The 19,688-nt window shown below is 38.9% G+C and overlaps 1 protein-coding gene across 5 annotated transcripts in view; it reads right to left on the bottom strand.

The window, feature by feature from the left end:
* JAKMIP2 (janus kinase and microtubule interacting protein 2) overlaps window positions 1–19,688 on the bottom strand; it is a 236,913-nt gene that overhangs the window by 84,197 nt on the left and 133,028 nt on the right. For all 5 annotated transcript variants that reach the window (XM_072631005.1, XM_072631006.1, XM_072631008.1 and 2 more), the window contains exon 2: window positions 5,087–5,385. In XM_072631005.1, the coding sequence (XP_072487106.1) occupies window positions 5,087–5,215 (129 nt within the window). In that variant the 5' untranslated portion in view covers window positions 5,216–5,385. The remainder of the gene's footprint in view (window positions 1–5,086; window positions 5,386–19,688) is intronic.

Raw genomic sequence — 19,688 nt, 5'->3', positions numbered from 1 at the left:
TCATTTATGGATCATTGTGAACCTAGAGGCATAACTCTCTATTATCCAGGTTATCAGGGGGAATGAAGACTTACTTGAAAGAATGGATGGAGGGCTTTAAAAGGAAAACAAAAGAAAAACAATATGAAGAAGCAGAAGGGAATCTTAACTTGAGTTAGGAAGTAGAGGGGTGGAAGAGTGTGATACAGAATACGAATGGAACAAGGACCACTGAACTGTAATGTTGTTGTCAATGACATGAATGAAGGCACAACATCATTCTTCTCAATTTTGCAGATTACGTTGGGACTGGAAGAGATTGTCAACACAGTGGATCATAGAAACCAAAAAGATCTAGACAAGCTGGAACAATGAGTTAAATCTACTAAGATAAAATATAAAACACATAATGGCAAAAGTCTAATATGGTATTTGGGTTCAAAAATTTCAAATACAGAAGTACAAGATACGTACAGCATTGACAAGCAATGTTTCATGTGGAAAGTGGCTGGAGGTTTTTGGTCAGTATTATCAGTGTGCCACAGCAGCCCAGAAAGCTAATGAAATCTTGGGTTATATTCCAGAGAAATTCAGTGTTCACAATGATGGAAGTGATAATTTCACTCTACTCTGGATGACATATGGAGTATAAGGTTCAGTTGTGGGTACCACAAGTTAGGAAAGGCATCAAAAAGCTGAGGCATACTCAGGGTGGTTAGATGCTTGGAGGTCAAATTAAACAAGAATTGACATAAAGAGTTAGGGGTATTTAGCTTGTAGAAGACTGGGGAAGCATGATAGAAGTTTTTAAGTATTTGAGGCAGTATTACGGTAATTTCTTATAGCTTCTAAAGTGCTTTTTATTATTCAGTTAATTTATTCCCTTTATCTCTACAATCTAAGAGAGAAATATGGAGCCCATACTAATTTCTTGGCTTAGTATGTGTTCTCCCTCTCAAGGCCTAGGCCTCTGAAATCATAACTCTAGTTATTTACAATAAAATGACTTTATTACATAAGTCTTCTCAATTTCTCTTGCCCTTGGGAGAGTTGCTGCCAGACTGGTGAGTACTGTATATAAGAACTCTACTGGAATTCTTATTTATCCAGATATCCAATGTGGGAAAGACTAGAAGAAAAGGAAGTAAAAAGGAATGAGAATCTTCTCATTCAAAATTCCTGCCCCCACACTCATGTTCCCTGCAAAGGGGAGATAATCTCATTGAATTGGTGTAGAAACTGATGCCAAGACAGATTAAACATTTAGCCTTTTCCAGACTTAAGCTCAACCTGTTTTTAGAGTTTAGAATTTGTGAATTTGGAAGAGTGTATACTTTTGATACTCTGTTTCTTTTCAAATTCCATCTATTGGTTAAGCTTTGAATGATCTCGAATGTAATGGCTACAAATCTTGAGAGGGAATGTTAACCAGATGTTGGCTTCATCCTTTCACCCTGCCTTTCCCAAATTTAAATCCATATCCCTCAACTTGACCAATAAAGTTATCATAGAATGTCAGTGATGGAAGTCACCTCAGAACACTCCATCTTGCATCTGCTGCCCTGTGTGGTTTCTACTCTACAGAACAAGATTCCTCCCTCCTCCACGATAAGCTCATCACTTCTAGACTTATCATTTAGTCTCTTCTCTCCTCTGATTGGAGGGCTGGAGGGAGGAGTGCCAAATTCCTCCCAATGCCTTTCTTTATAGAGGGCAGAAACTGGACTCTCAGCTCACTCCACTTTGTATCTACTGCCCTTTCTGGTTTCAGTAAGGTGCCCCCTGGTGCCCCATTACTCTCCTCTGCTTTCCTGCCTCCTTTTGTGTCTTAGATTCCCCTTTAGATTGTAAGCAAGTTCCTTAAGGAAATTGTCTTGTTCTTAATTGTATCCCTAGCAAGTAGTACAGTGCCTGGCACATAGAAGGCACTTAATAAATGTTTATTGGATTGGATTGAGAACACAGAATGCTAGGGCTGACAGGACCACAGGACTTAGAACATGGAGCTGAAAGGTATCTTAGAGAACAGAACTTAAGAGATGGAAGGGACCTTAGAGCTCATCTAACCCCATCTGTTTCTAATCTCCTTTCAGACACTAGCTGTGTGACCCTGGGCAAGTGACTGAACCTCTCTTAGCCTTCTTTTCTTTATTTATAAAATGAGTCAATCATAGCAGAGACTCAAATGTGATAATAACTATAAGTCATTTTGCAAACCTTAAAGCACTATACAAACGGCAGTGGTAGTAGTAGTAGTAGTGGTAGTAGTAGTAGTAGTGGTAGTAGTAGTAGTAGTAGTAGTAGTAGTAGTAGTGGTAGTAGTAGTAGTGGTAGTAGTAGTAGTAGTAGTAGTAGTAATAGCAGTGGTAGTAGTAGTAGCAGTAGCAGTAGTAGTAGTATCAGTTATTACTGGTTGTTCATGGGTATTGCAGATTTAAGAAAGGAAGTAAAGACTCTGGGATCACAGCTTTATTTACTATTGAGGTTGAAAAACATTGTTTTGTTAAAGGAAAATTTTAAAGTTCATTCAACTGACATTTACTGAGCCCCTCCTAAGTAGAGAGCACTGTGCAAGAGGTGAGGATGGGAGACTGAGAAAGATACGTTGAGTTTAGCTAAGATATAGTCTCCATTCTCACAGAAAGATATTTTGCAATAAGTGCATAGTTTTTTTCTTTTTATATGGGCATATAAATCTGTGATTTTATTGGTAAAGGGATCTCTTGTTGGGCAAACTTCTTAGCCTATGCCATTATTTGAGATTTTCCTGGTGCATTGAGAGATTAAGTGACCAACCTAGGGGTCACACAGCTCATTTGTAACAGAGGTAGAGTTTTCCTGAATTTAAGCTTTGCTTTTTGTTCACAAAGTGATACCCTTTATGCCACACTGCCTCTGTGATAAGCACATTAGAGAAGGGAAAATGAAGTACTACATGCGATTAAAGGGAAAAGACTGTTATTGATTTGTGGGGGGAGGGGATGGTAAGAGGGGGTGGAAAAGCAGGATAAATTTCAGCATTCCTGTCATAATGGGGATCAGAGATGAGGGCTTCTTTAGGAAGGGCAAGGATTAAAAAAACATGAAGCTGGATATTTGGATATCTGCTGGAGTACTCATACAGTTCAAGATGGATTTTTAATTCAATTTTCCCAATCTCTTTTGGAGCAGGTTTGCTAAAAAAGAGTGTGGAAACAGTTTTCTCATATGTCAGGGATAGGGAAAAGATGGGCATAGCCCCATGTAGTACACTGTTGTGGAGTTAGAAGACTACAGTTAGAAATAGGTTTTGAATTCCAGAATTGCTAATTATTCCCTCTGTGACTGTGGGCAAGCCATTTAAGCTCTCTAGGCATCAATTTCCTTGGCTGTAAAAGGATGGAATTCAACTTCATGATCTTAAAGTTCCTTCCAGCTCTAGCCCCAGGGTGAGCTCCCTCACCCAGGGATGAGATATAAATCCTGGAGTTTAGAGCAGGACAGAGCTTAGAGATCCATTCCAATTTCAATCATTTTTCAACTGGGAAAATGGAGGCCCAGAGAAAATCACATGAATAGTATCATAAAATCTGCACAATAGAAAGAGTCTCAAAAGGCATTTAGACCAACCTTATCACAAATCTTAATTCTGAATCCCAAGTTCCCTGTTCTTTCTACTATGCAATAGTAGAAGTATTATTTTATTTTAGAAATGTAAATAAGCTTGGTTACATTTTAGTTGCCCATTTTGTTTATTTTTTTATTTCTCAAAGTGCTTTTTTAACAATAAAAAAATTTCTTCCTCCCTCCATCCCCCTTCCTTCCTTCTTTCCTTCCTTCCTTCTTTTCTTCTTTTTCTTTCTTTCTTTCTTTACAGGTTCCTTGTAATATAGCAAAAAGATAGGAAATTTGGAGTGCATGTACCTGGATTTCAATTCCTGCCCTATTCTGTGTGAGATTTTGAGCAAATCTTTTTAATTCTCCATTAAAGGATCCAACGACTTAGAGCTGGAAGGGACTTTAGAGATAATCTGTTTCAATGATCTCATTTTATAGATGAGGAAACTGAGTCCTATAGAGATTAAATGATTAATCTGAGGTTTCTGAGTTCCAAATTCCTCAACAGAAAATGGAAATAATAGTACTTATACTGTCTGCCTTACAGTGTTATGAGGGACACACTTTGTAAATCTTAAGAAGCTATGCGCATGTAGGTAGTAGTAATAGCATTTATATAATAGCTAACATTTACATAGCATTTTAAGGTTTGCAATGCATATCACAAGTACTATCTTATTTTATCCTCACAATAACCCTGGGAAGAAGATGCTATTATTGTCTCAGTTTTGCAGATGAGAAAACTGAGGCAGACAGAGAGTTTAAGTGACTTGCTTAGGGTCACACAGTTAAGTAAGAGTTTGAGGTCAAATTTGAACTCATTCCTGAGCATCACCTAGCTATAGAGGAGAAATAAGAGGAGGAAGATTTTTATATATAAATTGTTCAAGCTGAAATGGATCTGAAAGAGCATCCAGTCTACTTCATGAAGGCTGCACGGTATCATGGAAAGGCTGCTGGACTTGGTGACAAAAGGCATGGGATTGAAGTCTACCTCCCAGAATTGTCAGCTTTGTGACAGTAGGCAAGTCACTTAATTTCTGTGAACATCAGTTTTTTCGTCTATAAAAGAAAGACTGGAAATATATGAAGTATAGTTATAATAAAATGAAGTATATATATATACATATAAATATGTACATAAATACATATCTTAAGATTCTTAAAGAATCTATCTCTAAACCAAGGCCTAGGAAAGCCTAGATGTACCCAAGGGCATACAGCTAGTTAAAGTCAGCACTCTTTACATGATATCGCAGCTATTGGTAAGTGGCAAAGTCAGGAAATAAAATGAAGTCTCCTGGTTTCTAGTTCACTGCTCTCTCCATTATGCCAAGATTGTGCCAGGTGGTGATGCTCCACCTGGGAAAGGTCCATGGTCATGTTTGATGCCATGACCCTCTCAGAAGGGGAGGGGAAAATCTGACATCAATGTGGGCTAAAGCGGTTAGTGCTCCCTGGAAAGGTCAACGGATCCCAGCTGAGCATCTTGCTGTCCTTTCCAACTCACCTTAGACTTCTCCTGGTGCAGTTCTATCTGAATGTCCGTGAGCTTGGTCCTGAGGTCTTCATTGGCAGCCTGAAGAGCCACAATCAGCACCTCAGGCTTCTCGCCCTTACTCCGTCCTTTCTTGGACATTGTTCTTTGTGGAAATGAGTCTATGAGGGTTTGAATGCCTTTCAAATAGGTGCTGCCATTTCATTCATTCATTTAGTTGTTTTCCCCCCTCCCCCCCCAGTTCCAGTCTTCTCAGCACCTACAGTGTAGCATTCCTTGGTAAGGTCTCCTCATTAGCTGCTCTGGATGCCCTAGAAAAGAAAACAGAAGAGGCTTATTTATTTCATTTGAAAAATAATTGAGGTAAATATATATGTACACATATATACACACATACGTGCATATATGTATGTGTGTATGTGTGTGTGGAGAGAGAGAGAGAGAGAGAGAGAGAGAGAGAGAGAGAGAGAGAGAGAGAGAGAGAGAGAGAGGGAGGGAGAGAGAGAGAGTAGAGTAGAGTAGAGTCAGCTCTACCAGGCTTGAGAGAGCCTGTTATTAAACTTTTAGTGTAAGTACTTACACCTTGGGAATTGGCAAACACTAAAAGTTGCTGTTCGGTCATTTCAGGTGTGTTCTGACTCTTTCATGACTCCATTTGGTTTTTGTTTTTGTTTTTGTTTTTTGGCAAAGATACTGGAGTGATTTGCCATTTCTTTCTCCAGCTCATTTTACAGATGAGGAAATAGACAAACAGGATTAAGTGACTTTGTCCAGGCTCACACAGCTAGTAAGTGTCTGCGACTAGATTTGAACTCAGAAAGACAAGTCTTCCTGATTCCAAGCCCAGTGCTCTATCCACTGTGTCATCTGGTTTAATTTATTTTTTTGTTCATTGTCTAGACTTAAGAGAAAATGTTAATACTTCAAATTAAACTTGAAGCCTGTCTCGTTGTGTATGTATTTGCTGTTAAACATTTACCAACACATTCCTTGCTACAAGTTATCCATGACTTAACCTTTCAGCACAAGTTCACCCTATCTTAAGGAAAAACAAATGGAAAATCCAAATTTACACAAGAGATAAATTAGTGGGTAGGAAGTAGAGTTGGTAGGTGGAAGGTAAAGTTATTCAAAAAAAGATTCTTTGCTTTACAAAATCAACACCAGGATGTAGTGGAAAACCCTGAACTTGAAGTCAGAAGACCTGGGTTCAAATTTTGATTCTAACAACTAAACCTGTGTGACTCTGATTAAATCATTTGCTCAATTCAATCTTTCTGAACCTCTATATCCTCATCTAGAGGATACAGACTGTTTTACTACAGAAAACCTGTAGTCACAGAATCTGAGAATTAGATGTAAAAGAGACCTTAGAGATCAAGTTGTTAGACCTGCCACCCGTTTTACAAATGAGGAACTGAGGCCCAAAAAGGTGAAGGACTTGTCCAAGCTAACCCAGGGAGTAAGAAGCAGAGGGAGGAGTTGAACCCACACCTTTCTACATTCAATCCGGCACACTTTTTCTATGGTACCACTCTGAACTCTTATTTGCTTTGTAGGGGTATTCTGGGAAAGTACTTTGTCAATTTCAAATACCTACAGAAAAGACAACTATAATCATTGACAGCTCTCTTCATTTGGTGCCTTTTTTTTTGGTACCCTTCATACACTTCTTGGTTGGTTGTAGTCACAGGTGCCTGTCTTCTAGCCTCATGCTGGATGAACTGGGACTAATTTTGTACAGAGAACTTGGGGGGCAGAGATAAAAAGGGACACTTGGATAGCTCTGGGAAGAGAAGAAAACTCCTCAAAACATTTTAAAAATTCTAGAGTTGGATGGTAGGACTTTTGCAGAAAGTTTGCAAAAGTTTTTACCCGTAATATTTAGAGCTAGCCTCCAAGTGATGATGAACATTTTTTTAATATTTGTAAGCAACTTTTGTACGGTATTTATGAAGATAAACACAGCAATCCAAAATATTCATTGTTTCTATTCTGAAAATCTGCCAATATTTTTCAAAAGAGAATCTTCTTGCAGAATTTCCAATATTACAACTGGGATTTGGGGCAGTTATAAATGAGAGAAGAGGAAATTAATTTCAATTTGGACATTTGAATTGTTTAGAAGTCATACAAATAGAATGAAAAAAGTAGGCTACTTGCAAAAAACCATTACCATTGTTTTCTATGAGGGCAAACATCCAAATTATACTCAATTTTTTTAAATTGTTGTTTTTTTTTTAAAGCAAAAGCTGGCCTTGAAGCTGTAGGCATGTAGGCTGCTACTACCGATAACTTATGATAGCACTTTCTAAACTTTTCATTCTGTTTCAATTTGAACACAGATGAAAAAACAAAAATTAAAAAACAAACAATGAGAGCAACCTAAAATGACTATGTTTGAAATATTTTCTTATGGCTTGTAATATTTCTGTAAATGTATTGTGATATTTATGTTTTTTTCACCCTCATTTTCCGTAGCTGTGTTTTAAAAACTCACCTGACCCTACCTGTGTATCTTTAAACTAGTCTTTGGAGGGTCCACATACATGTACTTGAATTTATCCCATCCTTGTAATAGGTACATTTTCAACTTATGCTTTTATTCCATTATGCATTTTTGAGATATATTTTTGAAATATAGGCACATAAAAAAGCCCAAGAACTGTGAGGTCAGAGTCTCTGTCTCATCTGAAGTTTGTATCTCATCCAAAATAAGCACCGTACTTTGCAAATGTTAAAGTGAACTGAAGTTAGAACCCAAAACTGAACACTGGACTCTGCACACTGTAGAGACAATGAATGTTTGCTGAATTAAACTCAACCTCAAAGTCTGGCATAGTATTTAAAACACAGTAGCTGTTTACTGAATACTTATTTATCAAGATATTGGTGATGTGGGGGAAAATATTAGATTTAGAGTCAAGAGAGACCTGGATTTAAAGCTGTCCTCAGACACTAGCTGTACTATCATAGGACAAGTCAACTTAATCTCACTGATTTGGTTTTGTCCCTTGCAAAATGAAACTAGTAAAACCTACAATACTTCTTTCCTATCGTTGTTATGAAAAATAAAGGAGAAAACGTATCTAAAGTATTTTGTAGACTTCAGATATTCTATGTTTGCTATTTTTTTTATTAAATTGAATTTATGATACCACTGTGTAGCAGTAGAAAGGCTCACTCCATTGCTGCAGTTTACAACCCCACTGAACAAGATGCCTCCCAGGTTGAACTAATGATTTGTAATGTCATCACCAGGCTGCTAACTCAAGTCTTGACTGACACCACCTTCTTCAGCCACCTTTCCCCTCTGACTAGAGGGCTGGAAAGCACTGTACCAAACTCCTTCCAAAGCCTTCCTTTATAGAGGGGAGAAACCAGACTCTTAGCTCATTCCACTGCATCTGCTGCCCTTCCTGGTTTCAATTCCATTGACCAAGATGCCTCTGCACTGGGTATGCCTTTGGGTTGCCCCTACTTTCCTGCCTCCTTTGTATTCTGTCTACCCCCATTAGATTATAAGCTCCTTAAAGCCAATGATTGTCTTTCTTCTTAACTGTATCTCTAGCTTTTAGCGCAGTATCTGACATACAGGAGGAGCTTAATGAATGTTTATTGAGTTGGAAGAGTATACAATGTGAAGAAAAGGACGTCTATTTTGGAGTCAGGAGACGTGGGTTTGAGTTTGGGCTCAAACAATTATAACCATGGACAAATCACTTAACTTCTCTAAGCCTCATTTCTTCATTTAAGGATTATCCTTATTAATTAACAAATATCTATTAAATGCCTACGATTTGCCAGGCTATGTGCTAGACGCTGAGGGATACAAGGACAAAAACAAAGCAGTCCAAGTCCTTAAGGAGCTTATAAGCTATCAGAGAAGTCAACATGTACATTTGAAAACATATACAGAGAATGTCCAAAATAAATACAAGGAAATTTAAGAGGGAGGGCCCTCGATGTTGGGGGGGATCAGTCAAGACTTCATGTGGGATGTGGTATTTGAGCCAAGTTTTGAAGGAAAACAAAGGATTTTAAGAGGCAGAAGTGAAGAGGAAGTGCATTGTAGGCATAGGGAACTCCATAGCCTGTCCAAAGGCACAGATGGAAGATGGAGTGCTGTGTATAAGGAACAATATCATTCATTCATTCATTTATACATTTAATAATTCATCCATTTGTCCATTCATTTAATAACTATTCATCATAATATCTACTATATTCTAGGCATTTTGGAAGACAGATATAAATAAGATACATCTTTCATAGAATTCACAGTCTGCTAGGAGAGATAAGACAAGTGCACATCAATGGGAGAATAGAACTCAACTTACATCAGGCAAACTCTGAGGAATTACCATTGCTAGGCAAATTGAGGCAGAAAGTGCTGAACTTTTGGTAGCCCCCAGGAAGGGCCCATATCCCCTTAAACTCATTAAGCTTCAAGTAATCTTAAGGTTGCTCAGGGGTCTCTAGCATATTGCCAGATCGTCATAGATGTTTCAAGGATGCTTGCACTTCAGTGGGACTGGAGGAAGGATATCAGTGGGGCTACCCATATATAGCAGCAATGGGTTTCAGCGATTCCTTGCTCTACTTTCATCCCCTTCCCATGGTATGCCCCAATCTCAAGATAAACTGTGTTTGGTCACAGAATTGTGTAAACCTAAAAAGCTGCCAAATCACAAAAACATAGGCCTGGCTAAAATGCTAGAGCAGGGGTTCTTACCCTTTTTTGTTTCATAGACCCTTCTAGAAATCTGGTGAAGGCTTTGGAACCCTTCTCTGAATAATATTCTTAAATGTATAAAATAAAATCTATAGATTTCCAAGGAAACCAATCATATTGAAATGCATTTATCAAAATGTTATAAAGAACAAGTTCACAGAGTCCAGGTTAAGAACCTCTGGCATAGTAGGTTTTCTCTCCTATTCCTTTATCTTCAGATAGGACTAATTTTGCATTGTAAGGTGAGAATCTTCTCTATTTTATCATATTTTGCATGAATGTTATTTAGTATAATATTTTGAGCATATTATATTCCAATTCTTCAAGAAGCCAAAATTTGATCAGTGTAGATACCCTCTCTATTGCTTTAGATTACAACATCCCCCACCCCAACACACCCTCTTAGTACACCTACATTTAAATATTTTTAGTGAGTTGCTGTAGCTGAAAAAATCATCACCCTATGGTTACCTTAGTGATCATCATCTCTGTACTTCTCTAAGCCAATCCTCAAACAATACATACGTAATTCATTGTAAGTTCATGCTTTAAAATTAAATACTATTAATAATCTGAGCATTCTTCTCTGTGTTCTTGGCTAAGTGCATTTAACCAGGTAGAGGTGTGACAAGTCAGTAGAATTTGATTATATAGCTTCCATTATCTCCAAATATGATGCTGACATTAGATATAATCTGTTCTTGCTGCTGCCCAAGTACATGTACCACTTGGATCCTAGCCTTTGGCATGATGATTTGGGTACAGTTAGGGGAAATCTGTACAAAATTACTCTGGCTTATGCTCACTCCCAGAGAAACATGAAGAATATACATATCCAAGGTTTCTATGACTGTCTGTCTGCTTCTCTGTCTCTCTCTGTCTCTCTGTCTCTCTCTCTGTCTCTCTCTCTGTCTCTCTGTCTCTCTGTCTCTGTCTCTCTCTCTCTCTCTCTCTCTCTCTCTCTCTCTCTCTCTCTCTCTCTCTCTCTCTCTCTCTCTCTCTCTCTCCCTCTCTCTCTCTAGCTCTCTCCCTCCCTCTTCCTCTCTTATACCCACCCGCAAAACAAAACAAAACAAAAATCCTTTGGCTCATGCCTACCACCAGAAAAAAATGCCAAATATCAGTATCTGTAGAATGTCAATATCTGGTCTATTTTGGTTCTTTAAAAGGCTCTCAGCTCCCCTGCAAGTGCTCAGGCTAAAAATGCATTGAACACAGGATGGATTTATTTCACCCAATAGAAAATGGAGACTGGGTCAGTAAATCAGTCAACAAGAATTTATCAAGTGCTCGTTCTGTGCTGGGCACTATACTAAGCACTGGGAATACAAGGAAAGGCAAAAAAAGAAAAAAGAAAAAAGAAAGAAAATAAATCAGTCCCTGACATCAAGAAGGTTACATTCTAATGTGGGAAACAAAATATAAATAGCAGCTATATGCAAGCAAAGTAAATGCAAGATATCTGAGAACACAAGGCTAAGGCAGGGCCTCCTGGAGAGCAGAGGATTTTCTCTATTTTATTTGATTGACTCTTGAAGGAAGCCAGAAAAACTAAAAGGTGGAAGTGGGGGAGCAGAGCATTCCAGGCATGGGTGATAGCCAGTGTAAAGGCCCAGATGACAAATGGAGTGTTGTATTTAAAGAACCAGTGTGGCTGAGTTTTAGGGTTTGTGGAGGGGAATAATGTATAAGAATGACATCTGGGTTGCTCCTTGATGCACGTGGTTCCCTGTTGTGCCAATCCTACATACAGATGGTCCAGGCTATGGGTTTCTTTCTAGGAAAGTTGGGAAGAGGCCAGATTATGAAAAACTTTAAGTATCAAATAAAGGAGATTACATTTGATCTTAGTGGTAACTGGAAGCCACTAGAGTTTATTTTGATAGGAGGATAACAGATATTTCTTTAGGAAAATCACTTTGACAGCTGAATGGAAAGTAGGGAGACACTGAAGATAGGGAAGACGTTTGAAGTCTATTTCAAAGGCCTAGGTGAGAGAGCTCTCCTAGGGTGGTGGCTTTAGGAGTGGAGAAACAGGGAGATAATATGAATATGACTTGGCAAAATTTCCAATATACGGGGAGGGCAAGAACAAGGGGTCAAAAAATATCATTGCAGTTTTAGGCCTGGGTAACTGGGAGGGTGGTGGTGCCCTTGACAGTAATAGGGAAGTTTGGGATAAATGATGAGTTTTATTTTGGACATGTTGAGTTTGGGATGTCTATGTGGCATCTAGGTTGCTCCTTGATGCACGTGGTTCCCTGTTGTGCCAATCCTACATACAGATGGTCCAGGCTATGGGCTTCTTTCTAGGTCAAAGTGAACATAAACATTTCTATCTCTTCTTTTGCTTCCTCTAATCTAAGCTTAAAATTCCTTTCTTCTTCTTCTTTTCAAGGATCTAAACCCTTTTCTCTACTTCCCCTTGCCCTGCTTTTAATCTCTTTATATTGAGGCTCAGCATCCATTTGATCTCATTTTCTCATCCAGGGTATGAATCCTTTGACCCCTACTCTTGTTCCATAGCTCTTTCTGAATTTCCATCTGACCCTATTTCTCATTGTATATGGCCTTGTAAGGGACAAATGGATTTGTACCCTGTTTTCTAAGTCCACAAACTATTTAATAGCTCTCCTCTTTCCTAACTCTCCCTGAACCTACCTTCTCTTTCTTTCATTTTATGGGCCCATAGCCAAGGACCAGCTCAGATATATAAAACCTTATTCCTGAATTATAAATCCAATGGCCTTTATTGCTGCTGCTTCAACTTTAAAGTTGTGAATTTGAGTCACTGTCAAAACAAAAGCCAAGTTAGGGAAGCAACGAGGATCCAGAACAAGAAGAATTCACACTTTGTTGGGAGAGAGTAGAGAGGAGGGACTTCCAGAATTCTTCTTGCTGCATCCCTTGGCATATCACTACCCATCTCCATGTCTTTGGACAATTTCCTTTACTTAGAATACATATCCTCTTCATTCCTCTCTCCCTAATTCCCTTTTTTGTCAAAACTTTATCCATTCTTCTGTTTTTTCTTTTAAATACCTTTTGATGCCTAATGATTTTACAGTACTTCTTGATATATCTATCCCCTCTCTCAACCAAGAAAAAAATATCGAGCCCTCCTTTGTCCCTGTCTTTAGGAACCAGTTCCTATTGAGCTCTCACATGCCTAATATTCTGCAGAGGTTGGTGGAGTAATGCAGTAGCCCCTCTTCCCAACCATATTTCCTTTCCAAAACTGCTTCCTAGTTTAGCTTTTAGAATGAAGCAGCAGCCTATAAAAGATTCATATCTTTCCTTTCAGGAACCCCAAAGCCTGGTGTGTTCCTGTTTGAGAACATAAAAGATGATGATTAAGTATATCATGACAGGACAGTTGAAATGTTTTAACATTACCCAAAGAGCTCTTTGCAGAGAAGTAAATAACAGATTGAATATAGTAGGGACAGGGACCTTATTTAGCTTTGTCTGACCTTCACAGTGGAAAACATAAATGAACAATACTTTTTCCAGATTTCCACTTGTGTCCTAGAAGCACAATGGTGTATAGCAGTGAAAGAGAGAGGCTTGGAATAGAGAGAACTATGCTAAAATCCTGGTTCTACCACTTAATACCTATGTGACTAGAAGTAAGTCAGTTCATTTATCCAAATCTTATATGGATAATAATATCTATAATGTCTATCTCCTGGGTTTATTGTATTAAATGAGCCAAAGAAAGGAAAGCATTTTGTAAATATTAAAGCACCAATTTATGAGAGATTGATTGTTTTCTATATGGTTTTTACCTCCCTTCCTTCCCTAAACCTATTCCTTCTTCCACTGAGGAAGCTTCCCTTTCCCCATGACTTGAATACTTGCAGGCAATCAGATTTCTCTTCTTAATGGAAAATGAACTGATGAACACATGTAAAATTAGGTATTAGAAGCTTAACAGCTACCTTTCAATTCAATTCAAATCTAATGAATTCAATTCAGCTAAGAATAGCTCTTTAGCATCTTCAGATGCCAATCTTTTCTTAATACCTCAGTCAGAAGTCACATGATAACAGTCATTTATGTATATATCTCTTCTCTCGCCCAAGGGGAAAAAAATGAGCCCTCCTCTCTCCCATTCTTTAGGAAATCTTAGAATACTTGATGGAACGCTACATGGAAGAGAGATTGGATTTGGTCTGATTGACTCCAATGGCAGAAATAGGAGTAATGTGGAAGTTTCAGGCAGGTCATTTTTAACTCAACTTTGGAAAAAACCTCTAACAGGATTGTCCCACACTGAACAGGGTCACTTCAGAGAGGGTAGACTCTTCCTACTAGATACTTCCAAGCAGAAGTTGAATGACCACTCGTCAGGGAAGTCATTGTGGGGATTCCTGGTCTAACATGCTTTGGAAGGGTCATTGCTAGGATAATAAAAATGACTCTTTCATATTTAACCACCATGTGACACTGCTGATCACCACTCTGACTCTACTTCATGTGTAGGATCCAGAGCTAGGCTAATCTTATGCTCACCATGGTGGTTATGACTCTACTTAAGTAGACATGCTGAGGGAATGCCAAACTATGAGGTTCTCAAATAGTAGATCTGTCCTCCAGCTCTATCTCTTTTTGGGTGGCTTACCCTGACACACTCCCTAGGAAGCATGGATTAATGAGGATTTGCCCCATCAGAATCAGCTTGCAGCAGCCATCCTATTACAAAACCCTTCCTCCTTCCTGAAGTTGCTGAATTTCATTGAGTCTTAGTCACATGACTGTGGCATAATGCAGTTGCTTCCCTGAGGGAACAGACCAAACATGCCTAATTGTAGACAGTTGGCTCTTGGCATACAATCAATGAGAGCAATAAACAATACATATTAAAATATCTACCACATGGCTATGAGCCCACAGCCTTTCCCAAGCCCAGGCAGTTTTCCAGATAATACATACTTTTTATCCACTCCAAAAACAGGTGTTCTAGGAAATGCAGTTCATTTTGTTATTCCCATATCCACTCCACTTGTGAGTAGACATAAAAGTGCAGACAATACAGCAGAATTCAAAACTCATGCTCAACTCAAAATCCAGTAAAGCCAATCTTCATCATTTTGGGGGGAACTGGAGAGAATATTGCATTCAACTCTCTTATTTTACTGAATAGGAAACAAGCTCCTAGAAAGGCTGCTCAGCTGGTACAAGTACACTCAGTCATTTTGTTATGTTACAGAGCCAGAATTAAGCCTTAGTTTTCCAGACTCCCCAGCATAGAGTTTTTTCCATATACATGCAGCTTTCCTAGTCAGTTTGTAATTTTACACACACACATATACACACACATTTGTTATTTATTTTTTAACATTCTTTAAAAATTTTTAAATTGTAATAATTTAATTCTACATGTGAAATCATGCCAAACATATTTTCATATTAATAACATTAAAAAGCAAGAAAAATAAAGAAAGTAAGAAAATCATACTTCAATTTGCACTCAGAGTCCATCAAGTTTCTCTCTGGAAGCGAACAGCACTTTTCATCATGAGTCTTTTGGAACTTTTTGGATCATCATATTGATCAGAATAGCTAAATATTTCACTGCTAATTATCATCACAATATTGCTATTACTATGTACAATGATCTCGGTTCTGCTCATTTCACTTGGCATCAATTCATACAGATCTTGCCATATTTTTTATTAAACCAACCCTTGTCATTTCTTATGGCACAATGGTATTCCATCATTATCACACACTACAACCTGTTCAGCCATTCCCTAACTGATGGGCATCTCCTCAATTTCCTAAGCTTTGACACCACAAAAAGAGAAGCTATAAATATTTTTGTACATCTGAATCCTTTTCCTTTGATCTCTTTGGGATAGAGACCTAACAGGGGCAGGGGCAGTCTTTAAATGGAGATTCATAAACTCAAGATTCAGGACTTCTAACAGCTCAGGGAATGGACTTGGGATATAGTACATGTCCATGTTGACTTGTGATTGGCAAGAACTTGTGAATGATCTTCCCCATGCCTAGTTTATCACTTGTGGAATAGGGGTTCTGGTAAGAACAGGATGAAGCAGAGATAAACTCTGCCTCTAGTACTATCCTGTATTCTACAACCCTAACCATGACTACCTCTCTTATCATGTTTTTATCAATCTCTTTTGTACACTTTCTCTCTTATCCCCTTCTGACTTTTTGGTTTTATGAATTCTGACCTAAAGCATAAGTCTGCTGTTTTCGGAGGAGCATAGGTATTTAACTCAGTGTTATTGTCTTCAATAGTTATATGACCACCGTGCCCCAGAATACTTCCTGTTATTCACAAGACTTAACTAGTTGCCTGGATTCAAGTTATTCTGCATTAGCTCATTTCCTACCCTCTCTCCAAAACCTTCTTCTTAGATACAGCTGACATTAACAAATCACTCAAACTTCATAATGTAGTATATCAACAATTAAAGAAGAAGAAAAACATGCTAACATCAGGTTAGCACAAACTGTAGTAGGCATAATGCCTTCCCTCAGGTCAAAGTTCTGAGGAGGAGAAGGGGCAACATAGTTTAGAGTTTGTTCATAAACTTCTTTCTCGCCTTTCACGTTCACATAAATTGTAATCTTCTCATTTCCCAAGGTGGAGTCTCTGTTCTTTGATCCCTCTCCTACCACTCCTGAAGAGCAGGAAAAGAAACCAAGAAATTCACTGACTTCATAAACCTTTTCTATTCCAGATATTTTATTTTTATAAAAAATTATTTTTTCTAATTACACATAAAACCAATTTTAAACATTTGATTTCCCTTCCTCTACTCCCTCCTTCACTGAGAAGGCAATCAGTTGACATATGTTATACATGTGCATTCAGCAAAACATATTTCCATATTAGTCACACTGTGAAAAAAAAGACCCAAAAAAACCCCCAAAAAACCCCAAACACCCAGAAACAAAATCTAACCCAAGAAATATAAAGTTTAAAAAGTATGCTTTCATCTGCATTTGGACTCCATAAGTTCTTTCTCTGGAGATGGATGGCATTTTTTATCATAAAATTGGAACTGTCTTGGATCATTGTACTGCTAAAAACAGTAAAGTTATTCACAGTTGGTTACTGTACAATACTGTTGTTATTGTGTTCCCTATTCTACTAACTCTGCTCACTTCACTTCGTATCACTTCATGTAAGTCTTGCCACGTTTTTATAGCATCTTGCTTGCCATTTCTTACAGCAAAATAATATTTCATCACAATCATATCATCAACTTGTTCAGCCATTTTTCAATTGATAGACATCCCCTCAACTTCCAATTCTCTGATACCACAAAAAGAGTGGCTAGGCAGAGCCAAGATGGCAGAGTAGAAAGACGCACATACACATAGCTCTGAACCCACAACCCACAGAACATCTGTAAAAAGTAACTCACGGTGAATTCTGGAGCAGCAGAGGCCACAGAACAGTGGAGCAAAGGAGATTTCTGTTCCAGAGGGACCTGCAAACCTCTCGCAAAAGGTCCGTTGCGCTGCAGATGCGGAGCCCAGCCCAGCCCTGCCGTGCCCCGGCATTGAGAGAAGCAGTTCTGAGCAGGCTTCAGGGACGAGATCTCCAGCGGACACGCGGGTCCCTCCACCCACAGTTGACAGGGGTCAGTGAGAAGGTCTCTTTGGTGGGTTGAGAGGGGAGTGGCGTGCCCCCATAACTCAGGCCCCCTTGGGAGGCAACAGCGGAGGCGTGAGCAGACCAAGGCTCCCCAAACAGGCAGGAGCCCGGATCCATTGTTGAAGGTTTCTGCATAAACCCCCTGAGGGAACTGAGCCTGTGAGGTGGCCCTGCCCCCACCTGAGCACCTGAACTTAATCTCACACTGAATAGCAGCCCTGCCCCCACCCAAAGCCCTGAGGCAGGGAAGCAGCATTTGAGTCTCAGACCCTAAGCACTGGCTGGGAGGATTCAGAGGCAAGGTGGGTATGAGGAGAATATTCAGAGGTCAAGTCACTGGCTGGGAAAATGCCCAGAAAAGGGAAAAAAACCAAGACTACAGAGGGTTACTTTCTTGGTGAACAGGTTTCTCCTCCCCTCCTTTCTGATGAGGAAGAGCAATGCTCACCATCAGGGAAAGACACGGAAGTTAGCGCTTCTGTATCCCAGCCCTCTCAATGGGATCGGACCTGGGAAAAGCTGAAAAAGGGCTTAGAAAATTTTGAAAATTATGTTAGAGGACTGGACGAAAAACTGGAAAGAGCAATCAAAGACATGCAAGCAAAGTATGAACAGCAGATCAGCACCCTGCTAAAGGAGACCCCCAAAAATGCTGAAGAAAATAATACCTTGAAAAATAGGCTAACTAAATTGGCAAAGGAGGTTCAAGAAGCCAATGAGGAGAAGAATGCTTTCAAAAGCAGAATTAGCCAAATGGAAAAGGAGATTCAAAAGCTCACTGAAGAAAATAGTTCTTTCAAAATTAGAATGGAACAGATGGAGGCTAATGACTTTATGAGAAACCAAGAAATAACAAAACAAAACCAAAACAATGAAAAAATGGAAGATAATGTGAAATATCTCATTGGAAAAACAACTGACCTGGAATATAGATCCAGGAGAGACAATTTAAAAATTATGGGACTACCTAAAAGCCATCATCAAAAAAGAGCCTAGACATCATCTTTCATGAAATTATCAAGAAAAACTGCCCTGAGATTCTAGAACCATGGGGCAAAATAAATATTCAAGGAATCCACAGAACACCACCTGAAAGAGATCCAAAAAGACAAACTCCTAGAAACATTGTGGCCAAATTCCAGAGTTCCCAGGTCAAGCAGAAAATATTGCAAGCAGCTAGAAAGAAACAATTCAAGTATTGTGGAAATACAATCAGGATAACACAAGATCTAGCAGCTTCTACATTAAGGGATCGAAGGGCATGAAATAGGATATTCCAGAAGGCAAAGGAACTAGGACTAAAACCAAGAATCACCTACCCAGCAAAAATGAGTATAATACTTCAGGGGAAAAACTGGTCTTTCAATGAAATAGAGGACTTTCAAGCATTCTTGATGAAAAGACCAGAGCTGAAAAGAAAATTTGACTTTCAAACACAAGAATGAAGAGAACCATGAAAAGGTGAACAGCAAAGAGAAGTCATAAGGGACTTACTAAAGTTGAACTGTTTACATTCCTACATGGAAAGACAATATTTGTAACTCTTGAAACTTTTCAGTATCTGGGTACTGGGTGGGATTACACACACACACATGCACACATGCACACACACAGAGAGACAGAGTGCACAGAGTGAATTGAAGAGGATGGGATCATATCTTAAAAAAAAAATGAAATCAAGCAGTGAGAGAGAAATATATTGGGAGGAGAAAGGGAGAAATGGAATGGGGCAAATTATCTCTCATAAAAGAGGCAAGCAAAAGACTTATTATAAAGAGGGGAGGTAAGAGAAAAACATGAAGTTTACTCTCATCACATTCCACTAAAGGAAGGAATAAAATGCACACTCATTTTGGTATGAAAACCTATCTTACAATACAGGAAAGTGGGGAATAAGGGGATAAGCAGGGTGGGGGGGATGATAGAAGGGAGGGCATGGGGAGGAGAGTGCAATTTGAGGTCGACACTCATGGGGAGGGATAGGATCAAAAGAGAATAGAAGTAATAGGGGACAGGATAGGATGGAGGGAAATATAGTTAGTCTTATACAACACAACTATCATGGAAGTAATTTGCAAAACTACACAGATTTGGCCTATATTGAATTGCTTGCCTTCCAAAGGGAAGGGGTGGGGAGGGAGGGAGGTAAAGAAGTTGGAACTCAAAGTGTTAGGATCAACTGTCGAGTAATGTTCTTGCCACTAGGAAATAAGAAATACAGGTAAAGGGGTATAGAAAGC

The sequence above is a fragment of the Notamacropus eugenii genome, chromosome 1 (genome assembly GCF_028372415.1).
Source record: "Notamacropus eugenii isolate mMacEug1 chromosome 1, mMacEug1.pri_v2, whole genome shotgun sequence".
Lineage (NCBI taxonomy): Eukaryota > Metazoa > Chordata > Mammalia > Diprotodontia > Macropodidae > Notamacropus > Notamacropus eugenii.
The sequence above is the reverse complement of the archived record's forward strand: the minus strand, read 5'-3'. Positions and strand labels throughout refer to the sequence as shown.